Source organism: Notolabrus celidotus, chromosome 22, assembly GCF_009762535.1.
Source record: "Notolabrus celidotus isolate fNotCel1 chromosome 22, fNotCel1.pri, whole genome shotgun sequence".
Classification (NCBI taxonomy): Eukaryota; Metazoa; Chordata; class Actinopteri; order Labriformes; family Labridae; genus Notolabrus; species Notolabrus celidotus.
In genome coordinates this window covers 17,042,668-17,057,313 of record NC_048293.1, presented here as the reverse complement: position 1 = coordinate 17,057,313, position 14,646 = coordinate 17,042,668, and the positions used below count along the sequence as shown (strand labels likewise).

Genomic DNA, 14,646 nt, shown 5'->3' with positions numbered 1-14,646 from the left:
GTTTTCAGAGGATGGTCTCAGATGTTTTTACCATACGCACGCACACTTTGTGCTTGTGTGTTAAACTACAGGCATCACAAAGAGTTTTCCTGCTCTGGCTCACATTTGTGACTCAAACTCAAACAGCAAATAACTGCTGACACATGAGCTCAAATAATCAGCTCATTAGGTTTCAGCTGCAAAGGCCTCGTATTCACTGCCCAATAGTCTGCATTCAAACTTAGACAAAAGAGGTCTCGGCCTGTATCTGATATTTTTGTGACTTCCCACTCAAGTGACATTCTAAATTGGGAGCTTAAAAACGGCTGACATAATAGCTATTCTCAGCACATTGTTCTGCTTTGGCAGCCGGATTAGGGGGGGACACTGGATATAAAAAAGCTAATAACTACAGTCTGCTCTGTTATAATTAATACTTAAACTTATCACCAAATCCTTCTGTCATAGTGAAAGGGGCCAGTGATTTTACACATGAACTTCTGTTTCCTTGTTAGGAGTGTTACTCAGCCTGTTAAAATGGCTCTATTTCTTTTATGGCTCTGCAGGGAGTGGAGGAAATAACTCTGATAATGTCACTACACAACATTAAATAGCTGGAGTAACCTTTTAATCAGTCCTACATGACACTGGTCTTTTGCGTTGAACTCTATGGTGTGCAAACCGTTACAATTCACCATAAAATCACCCATTTTTCAAAAAGGGCAGATGCTAACAACTGATTTTTAGGAACTGACATAGAGGACTAACACTGCTTGTTTTTAATTTTCACTTCACTTCATCTGAAAAATGGCAGCAGAAGTAACTGGCCAACATGGTAGCTTATTGTGAGTTCATTTCTTAAGTACCATCAAACACTTGATAGTCATAAAATCTGTAAATATTAAAGGTTATTGAGGTTTGTAACTAATTATATCATATTTTGTTTTCATACTACATCAATTTAAACAAGATTGTGCAAACAATTGCCAGAACCTTGCAAGGGTGTGTCCTTAGAGGATGCCAGGTGTCACATAGGCCCCCCTTGGAATCTCATTGGCTATCCCGGGTGTCACCCTAAAGTCTTAAACTATCCTAACCCTAAACTACGATTCGCTTTTTGCCTTAACAGAGATGGGACGTTTGTTTAACATCAATTTGGTTTGTCTCATCAAAGACTGCTAGTAGTATTTTCTTCGTCAACGAATATTCTAAATTTGAATATATATTCGAATATATAAAAAAACAACGGACATTCGATTGTGAAAAAATTAATATTCGACTGTGGAAAAAAAAACCACATTGGTGGCTGCTTTGCGAGTGGGCGCACTGCATGACGTATCAGGGACAGGTCACAGGAGTTGCACATGCACAGTGTGAAGCAGATGACAGAGAGAAATGTAGGTGTAGGTATGTTTTAGGCATGTTAAATCTGAAATAAAAATACCTATACAAGTAGTTATGTCTCCTTGTATTAGTTTGTCCACCTGTTATTGACATTTTGCGCAAATATAGATATTTGAATGGTTCAAACCTGTGGGTTTTTTTAGAGGGAATATTCTTTGAACGTCATTTTGGAGCAATTTTGACAGCCCTACTAAGGGTACATACATGTTATTCATTTATGTGTATCTGTGTGCAAGCAAACTTCATGCCACGTCAGCTTAAGTAAGTTCTCTGGTTGGGCCACCTCACCTATCTGCAGGCTGATGGCATCCCAGCAAAAAAAAAAGTCTGGCTACACCCCTGTAATCCTGCCCCTTCCCTCCACCCACGCTTTTTAAGCATTTTTCACACTGCATGCAATGTAACGTAAACTGTGTAAGCTGAAAGCTCCAAAAAACCCTACATCCTTTGATCCTGCAAAATTCTAAGAGAAGATGGACACGCTGCTGTCATTCAGCCTTACATCTGAGGCTCTTAAGGAAGCTCTCAGTCTTGTAACTTCATAACAAACAGGACATAAAAAGTGCATTAACAGGGCTCTCAAACAACAAACTCTGACACACCACCTGAGGATGATAAAAAGTGAACCTAGTGATGTCAATCTTACCTCTTTTGATGCTGTGGTTACATTTGGTGCAGTCTGCAGGGTTAAAGGAACGCCCTCCTCTGGTGATGGCTGGAATCAGATTGGTGTAGGCCGGGTAACCGTTGATCCTGCAGGGCTCTGTGTAGCATGTCTCCACTGAGGTGCAGCAGTACACTGGGTGGGTGATCCCTGAGGGCTTTGGACCCGTGCTGGGGAGCAACTTGGGCCTCTTGCCGCTCCTGGGGCACAAAGCGAGGGGTGGAATCGGAGAGGGGGAGGCCTCTGGGTGGCTGAAATGGACGTAGTAGCCTGGAAAACAGGTGTATGTGTGCGGGCTAATGGTTATGGATGCTGGGTGGGGGGATTGTAGATGGTGGTGATGATGATGATGGTGGTGATGGTGGTGGTGGAACACCTCGGACAAGGAACCGTCCTCTGGTTCCTTGAAGGTCTTGTCCTCCAGGAAGAGGGCGAGTCTGTGACAGTACTCGACACACCTCTCCTGGGTGCAGCAGTAGCAGGAGGACACCTCGGTCTCCACCTGCTCCTCTTTGATTGTTTTCAAGGAGAATCCAAGTGAGGAGCCACAGTGGATAGGATGCTTGCCACACTCCTGTCCTCCTGTGGTGGCCTTCCACTCTGGATCGAGAGTCTCACTTTTACATAAACTACAGCAGCCCTGGATGGAAGAGCCCAGCTGGGAATGAACTGGATCCTCTGTACCCTGTGTTCTGTGCTTGAGTTGGTCCTCTTGTTTGGGATGTGTTTCTTTTTTGGTCAGCGTTGATCCTCCACACACTGGCTTACCGTTAATCTCATCTGATGTCGCAGCAGCTGCCTCACTATCACTCCCAGGCTTGGACTCTGTTTTCTTTTGTCGTTTGGTTCCATACGCAGAACTGGTGAGTTTGAGGAGTGTCGCAGCGGTGAGGCCCGCCTGACGCCGAGGTGTTGGTGCAAACAAAGCCAACCAATCAATTTCCTGAGCCTTCTTTGTTGACCGCCTCTGTTTTTTAGGTCTTTCTTTTGGATCTGCTTTCCCACCTGGAGGAACCTTTTTGGTTTTTCCACCTTTGTGTTCAACTTTCACGTGACTGTGCGTAGCCTGATCTTCGTTTGAAGGCTGCCGTTTCTTTGTGAGAATTGATGTGAGAGGGTCTTCTTTGTAGAGTAGCAGGCTGTTGACGGCCTCAGCATTAAGAGAGGCCATCCTCCGCCTGCGAGGCTCAAAAACAGGTGCAGGAAACATGAGTAAGGCGTCGAGATGGTTGGTTTTTGGTTCCAGTGCTTGCTGATTGCCTGTGGAGGTTTTCTTCAGTCCAGATTTGGTCCTTCTTTGAACGGAGCAGGAGTGCTGCTTCTTTTTGACTTTTTCACTCTTCTGTTTCCTGGCTTTTGGTGAATCCATTAGCTTACCCACAACTCCTTTCTCCTCCAGACGGGTGAGCAGGACACAACAGTCCAGTGCTTCGCCACTACCCAATGCCAGGGTCTTCCTTCTACGCCGAGGACACTGTCTCTTATCTTTCTTCTTTTTCTTTTCTCCCAGCCCCTTCTTTCTCTCTTTGTCTTTTTTAGGGCGGCCTCTCTTTTCCTTGCTTCCAGCCTCCTTCTGGGGCTTCCTGCATTTCACAGGCTGGCTCCGCTGAGCTTTCACCTCAGCTTTCACCATGGTCTCAGCGACTGGGAGCAGGTCCACCACCTCCTTTTCATCCACAGGGTTTGACAATAGTGGGTTTGAGCTCAGAGAGACCCTTCAGTGAGCATCATCATGGATCATCAGCTGGGTCCATACGCTCTCTGGGGAGACACAGATCAGACATTTCCTTTAAAAGACAAGCCACACATTGACTTACTGCTGTAGAATCTAAGCTTGACTTAATGTAACAGACAGGATCTTTTGATGCATTATTTAGAGACTGGTTTTACATGGTTTGCTGTCAGTTTCCAGCTCCCTGGAGAATATGTCCAATTAGACAACCTGACCACAGTGCACACACAGGATGGAGGAGAAACTAGGATAAAGAACACATTACATCCAAGCCTGGAGCCAATTCTACTCCAAACCATTTTCTCTTCTTTTTATACACCGAGATCATTTTATATGAATTAATCACACTGTAGCTGCAGTTCCTTTTTGTCCTTTGTATCAATAACGACCATTTTCAGCTCCTTGAACCTATGTTGAAGCGTGTGAATGACTCACACGATCCACCAGGAGCCCAACATAACAACCCACTCACTGCTGAAACACAGAGCAGAAACAGATGAGGCATTTCAGTGGTGTGTTCAATGTTTGATATTATGGATGCTGTTGGAAGTGATTTGATCTGTAAGTCACAAATCCACACTGATTTAATTTTAGCAGTAGCTGCAGCCTGTAGCTGATCTGTGTAAGTGGTAGTATGGCTTACCAAAGAGTAGGTAATTAGATTAAACATGAAAAGACAGCTAAAACTGAATCATCCGACTACATATTTCAATTTCTACAAGGTCAAACGGGGAGGCAAACTTTTTCAAAATGACTCCAAAGTATGAACAGTTATTCTAAGGATGTTTTGGGGACACAAAAACAAACACTCTGATCAAATGACTCATGAATTGCCCTCATTTCACAAGAGCTGGTGGCAAAAACACTCGTCACACAATAGCCTCCTTTTCAGTTTCCATGTGAACAGACCGCCACAGAGTACATCAAAGCATCTCCAGCAACTTTATAGTCAAACACGCATAAATGAGCTTTACAATTCCTCTGCAATTCAGAAACTCTTTGTGCTCTCTCGACACAAAATAACGCCTCACTCAGGAGGAACCTTTAAAGTTCCTGATGATTCAACCGCCGCTGACCTTTTCGCGATGACACTCCTGTGTGCAGCATAAAGAGACGGATCATCGTTCTGGCTGCAGCCTTGAAACACAATTATGGTACTTGACCCTCATAGTTCTAAGTCAACATGGAGCTTTTTTATATTAAGTGACTCTTCAGTGAGAATTTCATTGAGCTTTTACAATCATACACGCTCTCTCTGGAATGATTTAGTCCCCATTTCAGTTTCCATTAATACATTCCAAATACACAGACAGATATTTCAACAAGCTGCCTCTTATGACTGCTCATTTGTACGCCAAAGTTGGGATATGGTCTTGTTTACACGTGCAATTTTTGTGACATGATTAAAATGAATTTCTGCAATCACAAATGAATCGAACACTGCAACGACTATTCTTCTCAGTATTGATTTAACTGCAGAATGCTCGTCAGGTTGAACGAGAGACATGTTTAAAGGACAAAGACAAAAAATACTCACTCTGGAGGATTTAGAACAAGAGAGTTTTCACATTTTTGCATTAAAAATTAAAGATGAATTCATCAAAAATGCTCTGTTTGTGGGCTTATTGAATCATATATCAGCTGAATCAGCATTACATGTTGTATTGATTCTGGTAACCCCTTCGGATGAAATTGTTAGTGTACTTCCAGGGTGAAGACTATATTTCCCATGAGCACAATGTCCTAAAGATGTGACTCTTACCAAAGCATGAATTTATTGTTAAAGCTAGGGTTGGTAGCCACGAAAAACTAGCATGAATTTGAATGTATCATTTCCTCAGGACTCCACCCTCCCCTCGGAGCTCCTCCAAAACGACGACCCCCACTCACATGCACGAGGGCCGCTGATTCACGACCATCGTGACTGATTCAAAACCGGTCCTCAGCACATCATTTGTGTTTTGTACTACGTCAACTCATGTCTCACTCAGCGGTAAGAAAACACAGAACATTATTATAGTGAAAGTTAAAAACACAAACAAACATGAAATGTACGCGCAGGAGTCGGGCAGAACGGCAGGGCAGGATTTGATTGGTTTCATAATTTGGATCCTGATGGCAGGGATTGGTTGGTGTTTTCCCAGATTTACTCCGGCTGTTGATAGCGGCTTTTTTTCACTCTTTTTTAAGAACACATTATGTATTGATTGCCATTGGGACATAAAGATCATTTTAACCAGTATGACAAAAAGTGATTCCAAATCTGACTACCAACCCCAGCTTTAAAGCAATTCAATAAAACAGATCTTCTTAATTATGCTTTTCTTTGTTCAAGACAACTTTTTGCAGGATGCAAAGTGATGAGGCCATGTATTGATTTGTAGCAACATTAAATTATTAATAATTCTGTACTGCTAGTTAGCTTCCAAAAGATGATGATGTACCAGTCCTGATGCATGCCTCAGAGTCCCACTAAATGTCTGAACACTGTTAGTATGCCCACAGTTCAACTCTTTTGTCCTCAAGAGCAGCGAAACATTTACACACAGGCATAAACATGAAATCCTGTTCGTAGCCATTTTGCTCTTTTACCTGACAAAGACCTGGTTGTCGAGTTTCTCTAACTTCAAAGGAAAACATACATATTTTTGCTACTCCTACTCCGGTTCCACTCCTCAAAATATTGGATAGAAAAAAGTTCCAAATACAGAAACTTTCAGGGTGAGTGCAAAATATCGAATCAGCTTTTTCTGTTTTTGTTTTGGAAAATCTTTCCCGAACACAAGCACTAAAATTCAGGATAAAGACATAACTAATGTGATTACTGTGACCTGATTTAATTTGAAGAGCATTAGTTCTAGAGTTTGACTATTTCAAAATCAGTTAGAACTCCTCACAAGTCAAATCCTTTGAGTCAACAAGCGACGGAGCAGCAGTTGTTTTTTGTTTTGTTTACAATGAAAATGCAGCTTCTCAAAACTCACAACCTAACATGTGTTCACATTCCATCAAATTTACACAACCGTTATCAAGGTAATGAAAAGTAGGCCAAAGCTGAAATCCCTTCAACATCTCCGCAGCAGACGACATAACTCGGCTTGTAATGACAGCTACTGCCTGGAGAGGACTTCAAAGTGAGCTGTTCTAGCTGATGTTCTCTTTCCTTGTATATTGAGTCTCATCATGTTTTAGTGTCATTGTTATGTCTGTTGTGCTGTTTTTAAATGAGAGGCTTGTCGTTGCAACAAGGCTTTAAATTACTCTCCGGGTGTGTAATCTTTTCATGCCATATGTTGTCTTTTCTTTTGAACAAAATACAGCTAATCCTTGTTGTTTCTTTTCTACACACCTGTTTGCCGCCACTATCATATGATAGAGATGGAACAAGACATGGCTTATTGACTGCCCCCCCCCCGCCCTTTTTTTAAAAAACAATTTGCAGTCAAGAAATATTCCTCAAAAAGAAAGAGATGAAAGGATGTGGTTAAAAACGGCATTCAACTTCTGCTATGATTGTTTCTGAACTGAATAAGAACATTTCATCAAAAGCTTAATGATGCACTCCAATACCTGTAAAACTTCATCTCAACATGTGCACATCTTGAAAGGATGGAAACATAACCCTGTTAAGATTAATGACACCCAGCAGATGGGTGAGGAGTGTTATTCTGTTTCTCCTGCCTGTCATCGAGAATACTCAAACCTGCCAAAGACCCTTGACACTGAATCTTGAACACAACCTTCCATTTCAGCATTTATGTCATTACATTAAGAAATGATGTACCGAAAGGGCTGTGTCGTACCACAAAGTGAACCCAGTTTGACTCCAGAGTGGACACATGAATGTCCGCCTAGACGTTTTCAAACCATCTCGTAGCTCAGCCCGCCCTTATTGTCCAATGACTCTGTGAACCGTGAAATGCAATCCATGAGAGAGAAATTTAATTTCCAGATAACAAGAGGACAGAAGGAGCCTCACATTGAGTTTCTGTCTGTGGAGATCAAATCAAGTTGCTTCATTTCAATAAGACAAGCATGCACAGTGGAAGGACAGAGGCTTGCTGAAGAGCATCATTATTTTACCCTTCAAGATGTTCACCACACAGACCACAGCAAATTAAAATATGGATTTTTTTAGCTTCACAATAACAATGCGGTCATATTTATGTTCCTACTTGTTCATGTTTAAGAGTAAATCAGCTTAAAACAGGTTGCCAGTTTTGGGGCACTCAGCAGTATGTAAAGCAGGAGCATCAACAGCTCCATGCACACACACACACATGCGCACACACACACACGCGCACACACACACACACACACACACACACACACACACACACACACACACACACACACACACACACACACACACACACACACACACACACACACACACAGGTTGCTTAAATCCTAATGTTTGGATGTAAGCTATGAAAAAGGTGTATGATAATAGTCCTGGATAAAATATATATTTGCTTTTCAATTTAACATCTGTCATTTTAAAAGCATTTCATGTATCACAAGGAACTACCCCACCCATGTTGCCCCATTACGTTTTAAAATGTACATATGAATCACTCATTTTTGGTTTAACTCAACCTTTCTATCATTCTTTTTATGAGGTATATGAAATAACTCAAAACTTGGATAGCGTCTACATTTTTTTTTCTTGTTAAGTCTTAAACACACCAACAAGTGTGTGGAAGACAATGTAAGAAGATGATTTAGAATATTTTTTTTTCAAAGTGGTCGAGGGTTTAAGAGATGTTTGAGGTATCACAAGATGATGAAACAAATTTATTCTACACACATGCACATTGATTTTTCTGAGTTTTCTGTCATTCTCTTTTGTTTGACCTTTTAAAAGGGAATTCAAATGACGCTCAAAATACATTTTTTAAACTGGTCACAACTCTTACAAATATCAATTATGGGATCATTATAGAGAGCATTGTTTCTTTTCAGAGAATTGATCCGTAATTGAGCTGCAGCGCTGCCACAATCAGGAACTATAGCTCCAGTTGATGACGAGTGATCACACTCAGCAAACTGGCTGACATCATTTACCTACAGACTCAGTGATCCCATGCTTAGCCGTATTCAATAAACTCCACTCAATTCTGACTTTCTATCTGAGTCCTTTCTTACTTCTGGACTAGTCATTTAGTTGGAATTTAAGTATCTGTTTTAAGAAATGTAGCTCTAGCAAAAGTTCAGACAGGAAGACTATAAAAAGAATCACTGCAGTTTTTTAACTCTCCTCTCCCTCGTTCAATAGCTCACCCTCTTCCAGCTGCACGCTCCAATAGCTCAGTCGCACGCCCTTATCGCCAGCCTATCAACTCTCCGCTGTCTTTTTAAATGTGTCTCTCTCTCTCCAGCTAGTTCCTTCTTGCACTGATGGTGCGCACCCCTCCACCTCCCCATCTCCACCTGGTCTGTGCAAGTCTTCAATTCCTGGAATTCATCAACCACCACCACCAGTGTCTGGACTCTAGGGGGATTTCTTCTGCTGCCAAATTCACACATCCTACGCTCACAAAATGATCCCCATAGAGTCCTTACGCCAAAGATTTCTGTCAAGTTTCATTATTCATTAAGTTGTAATAAATAACATATATGTCAATATATGCTAATAACAATAGCAACATCACTTTCCAGGATTTTGGGGTGGCCATTCTCAATCCAAGGGGGCCATGGCCAACCCCTGGACCCGCCCCTGTGAGAGGGGAAAGCCATGTGAAACTTTAAAAACAAGAAAAATCCACTTAAGTTTGGAAACCATTAATGTTTCAAATGTTACATGACATTGCGGTGGAGATACAAAGTTCCCTCTTTAAAACTTTGACTGTGTTCTTGAAGTCTGAAACATGTAAGTCCCTATTCCAATTTCGAGCAACAACATGTAAATGTATGGTAAGTTTAACAAGCTTGCGTGCAGGAATGACGGCTCACATACGCTCAGAGTGCTGCTGACTACACTTGGAAATGTTGTGCTTTGTTTAGACTCGTTCTAGGTTTTCCATGAGCTGAAAGCACAGAAAAGTTATTCTGTATTTAGAAAGGAAACGGGGATATCACTTGATTTTGAGTGCAAGAAAGACACATTTAATTATCTTTAACCCTCCTGTTATGTTGCGGGTCAAATTGACCCTTTTTAAAGTCTATTTTAGGCAATATATGCTTTTCACACCAGCTAAATGCAGCATAAAAATCTGAGCAGCATGTGACAGAAGAGGTGTCGTGTTAATTTATCAACATCACTTCATAAAAAAAAAAATTCAAAATGTAAAATAAATCAAAAGAAATCTAAGTCATGTTAAACTACTGTATTTATATTTAGGGCTTTCCAATGTACATTGAAAAAGTTTTAACATTCATTTCAATGAAAAACAAGTGAGCTATCCTCATTGAACCACGGTCTGTGAGAATTAAAGAACACAAATGGACTAGATCTTGATTTAAATGATTAGTAACGGAGTCAAAAATTAGATTAAAAAAATGTGTATTGGGATTTTTTGGGGGTTCTGACACTTTTGGGTAATTGAATATGCCCCTGGTCAAATTGACCCAGGAACATTATTTCTGTTCCAGAGAAACGAACATAACAGGAAGGTTAATAATCTTGTCATCTTGAACATGTAGAGCTAAAAATGGAGAAAAGTTTGAAATATAACTAGAATTGTATTGACCAGAGATATATCCTTCTCCTTTAAATACTGTAATCCAGCATCCTTTTATTTCACACAGGAACCCCTGGACCCCGAGGTTAGGAGGTTCTGATGAGACCCATCTCCAGTTGTGAAAATGACAGAGGGAGTTACAGAATAACACATGCTGTAATATAAGGTAAGTGGAGCATAACTGACACATAAAAGCTACTTAATAATGACTGAGTGTGTGTCATGCACTCCTCTCTCTGATGGCACATTAAGTGACTGTAGTTTGATCTGAAGACAGAGGAGGAGGTGGCTGAGCTTCCTCTCTGTCACACACACTCGTTCAGAACAAGGACATGGTGTAGAGCTGTCATCATGAGGGAGAAAGCCCCGAGGCAGGAGCTCGGAGCTGCTGTGTGTAGCCTATGTGTGTGTACGTTTATGTGTGTGTTGCTTCACATATCACCAATAAGTCCACTTTGGATGAAGTAAATGACTAACCATCCTCCACCCCCAACACCTCCATTCACTTCCATGCAGGTTGAGGCGCAAACACACCCGCATCCACTCCTTCATGCAGAAAAGACAATTTTAGAAAGGCAGATTAACGCATGCATGCAGGAGAAGGAGACTCGCCTAGTGGAGCTTTTTAGTTGGCCATGGTGGTGTTGGTGTTGGTGGAGGATGTGTTAATCTGACAGCATGCCGGAGCAGGAGTGCTGTGCAGGCTGAGATATGAGAAGTAAAAAAGAGAGAGCTCCTCCGCAAAAACCTCCTATATCGTGCTCGATCAATCCGCTCCTTAATATCAATATGATCACAATTACTCGTGTTGCAGGCGAGTTGCACGAAACAGGCAACACACCGACCCCATCATCATCCCCCGACTGTGACGGGGATTACATTCGCGATTCAGCGTTTACCTTGTCGGAAAACAGACATCAAATCCATTGGAAATAGTCCCGCTTCGTTTGGTTCCTATAGTCCTTAGTTGGTCCTCGGTCGGGTAATGGATCTGGTGCACGATCCACGGACCGAGCAGCCCACTGTAGCCGGAGACATGGTGAACAAATCGGTGAGCGGTGACCTACTTCCGAAGTGGCATGCTGGAGATAATATTCATGCGCTGCCTGCATTCACATTCACATTCACACTGCACCGGGACATCCCCACAACACGCCAAATCACGGTGCATGTTCCAGTAGGGTCTCAACTGTGTCCACAATCTGCACCGGGGAATTTCTCCTCATTTCACGGATTATTTTTTTTAAACATGAATCTCTTGTAGCTGTGTGTGCACACGTAGTTTCTTCCTTTCACTTTAACACTGAAGTGCACGTACGGCTCTATATAAAGCCTGCAGTGTCTACAGCAGAAATATCCAACTACAAATGACCAAACTTCCTCCATCTGAGATCACCTCTTTAAATATAAAGTCAACAAGAAGTTATCACTGGAGGAAATGAGAAGGGAATTTCACTCTGAAATAAATAAGGAAAGTAAGGACAAGTGAGAAATGTGTGTGCTGTAAACACAGAGAAAAATAGTTCCTCAAAAACTGCATCAGGGCCAAATATCTGTAAACTCTCTTTGAAAAATTTGAAAAGTAAATATAGAAACAGGCTACTGCAGAAGCAAAGATAATAAAATATTGTTAGAAAACAAACTCAGCTATAGCTATAACTGTCATAATAAACGTATCTATAGTGCACCCGCAACATAAATATCATTAAAATCAATTGTCGACTCATAAATGAGCATTACAGCAAAGATATAGATCACTTACTGAATATTCTCATTGATTTTTTTATGTCAGAGGACTGAAAGCAATAACAAACCACCATTCTTCCCTCTTTATTTGACTTGATCCTTTCAACATTAAAGTAAATAGCCAGTAAACTTTAAAAAATACCAATAAAATCAATCAAATTTAAATCTGATGAAGGTAGACGGCATCTAATAGAAATCCTTGGTTTAGCCAATCTGGAGATCATTTGTTCAATCCCCAGCTTCTGACCATAGTCTGTGTTCTTGAGTGAGACACTGAACCCCAAAGTGCTCCTACAAACACAGCCATTGGTGTCTGAATGAGTGTGTGTAAGGTTTAGACTAGATCCTGATGGGCAGATCAGCAGCTTGCTCGTCAACCTCTGCCATCAGATGAGTCTAAAAGGGTTAAACCACTTAAGAGTGTTAGCAGACTGGGAATTTGTTTGATAAATGCAGTCAATTCCCAATTTAAAACAACACAACTCTTACCTTGCAGTGTATAAAACACACTGTGTCATTATTAATATAAAACATCTGAACTGAGCTCATTTAGTGCATTCTCTTCTCTCAATCAGGATGAAAAGGAAACACTCAGTAGTGTTTGATGATACATAGAAAGCTGACTACAACTGCAGGGGTGTGTCAGGATTTTTTTGACAGGGGTGGCCCAAATGGGGCACTGACTCATGCAGGGGTGGCATAAATTATGGATACACACACTTAAATGAAAAGCATGTATCTACCCTCTCTGTCTGCACAAATCAGAACTACTATAACTTACATGAATGCATACAGATGTTATATTCCTGTGACTGTGTATCATTTTTTAACCTGTTTATAGGAGTCTTCTAAGGTTGAGTCGTTGGATTTGAATTTATGGATTTAAGAGGGATTGAAAATTAGGACCAATATTTTATAAGAAAGATTAAGAAGTATAAAATCTGGTCAACATGTAATTTTCAGTCATTGCGCTACACTATGTAATAAGCACACACAGTCCCTCTACTGCAACAGAAACATAAATAAGTGATCAACTGTCAGCCTTAATGAGTGTACATCCATGATATGAATCCCTGAAGAAATATTCCAGTGATTTATTTCCGTCAGATTAATGACAGCAGAAAATAGGAGCATGTATCGCTCTTAATTAGTCTCATTTTCTGGATCCTGCTCTCTTAATGATACGTGGAATCTAATAATGAAGATGAGCGATCAGCCCGTGTTCATCATTCATTACACTACTTGTTAAGGAAACAGCGATACCATCAGCCTATTATAGGATGACTGATAAAACACATGTGGTCAGTAGTGACCGCTCTGCTGCTGGACATCGGTGGACGCTCATCAGAGGAAGACCTGAACACACGCACTGAAAAGCAGATTTAAAAGCTTAAAACCAAACTGATTGAATGCCACTGTGTTGTCAGGTTAACGCGTGGTCAGAATGGAAGCTCAATCAGAGTAAATGCTGATTGTCCTCATCAATATCAGCGTTGCAGTGTGTAATTAACATCTGTAAACAAGCTGAGTGTGTTGAGTTAATGAGGCGTGAGCACCAGGGAGAGCTGAGGGAGTATAGACTGCTGAGATCTGACCTGCGCTGTGATAAACACTCTGAAACACACGGCAGGGAGAGCCGTGACGCCGAGCAGGATGACTGGAGGCTCGGACCTAAATGCAGGGAAAACACACTCTTTCATTACGGGCAATAGGCATGTGAATGATTGAAGACATTCTTTAAATAACACACTCAGGATTACTAATTAAAAGTCTATCTAAAAGGTTGATTTTGAAGTTTTTTTTAATTAAAATGAATTTTTAACCTTGTCATTTTGAATCATTTCAAACCCTGAAAAAAGGCTCTTCAAAAGTGATTTTGAAAACATGAGCAGACTTTGTTGCATATTGACAAACTAACACTTGTATCCTGGTATGTTGGATGAGTTAAGCATTTCCAAAGCTTTTTAAAGCTCCAGTGAGGGACTTTCAGGTTGAGTCAATTTTGGTGCCCTTTGCGGTTGATGCAGTTCCCCTTATCTCTTTACTAATCTTGTCCTCTGCACATATGAGTGTAATCTCATCACGCTGTCTTTTAACAGACAAACATATGAATCATCGGGAATCTTTGCATTGAGTGATGCAATAGAAGAATAGATTGGGTGAATGGCTTTCACTGCTTGCCTTATCTGACGCCCACACTCTGACGCCAGAGGTTAAAGGCATTAAACATGACTATAATGACGATACAGGAATATAAATCATCTCACTATTGATCTCTCTTGCCTTCACAAGAAACATGAGAAGGATTCGTGTTTCAAGATATAAATGCTTGAAGAAGAAGAGGAGGTTACTTGGGAACTGGTGAACAAGTAGACTAGAGCGTGAGGGAACGAATGGCCTAGGGAACAAGGAAGAAGGAAGCATCAATGTGGGACAAG

At 41.1% G+C, this 14,646-nt stretch overlaps 1 protein-coding gene across 2 annotated transcripts in view; it reads right to left on the bottom strand.

The window, feature by feature from the left end:
• Positions 1-14,646, bottom strand: part of bahd1 (bromo adjacent homology domain containing 1) — a 41,625-nt gene that overhangs the window by 10,682 nt on the left and 16,297 nt on the right. Inside the window, exons 1-2 of one of the 2 annotated variants that reach the window (XM_034674255.1) lie at positions 11,362-11,660; positions 2,030-3,808 (exon numbers count right to left, since the gene is read on the bottom strand). In XM_034674255.1, the coding sequence (XP_034530146.1) occupies positions 2,030-3,680 (1,651 nt within the window). In that variant the 5' untranslated portion in view covers positions 3,681-3,808; positions 11,362-11,660. Of the gene's footprint in view, positions 1-2,029; positions 3,809-11,361; positions 11,661-14,646 lie in introns of those variants that run through there. The other variant, XM_034674254.1, reaches the window with a different exon arrangement.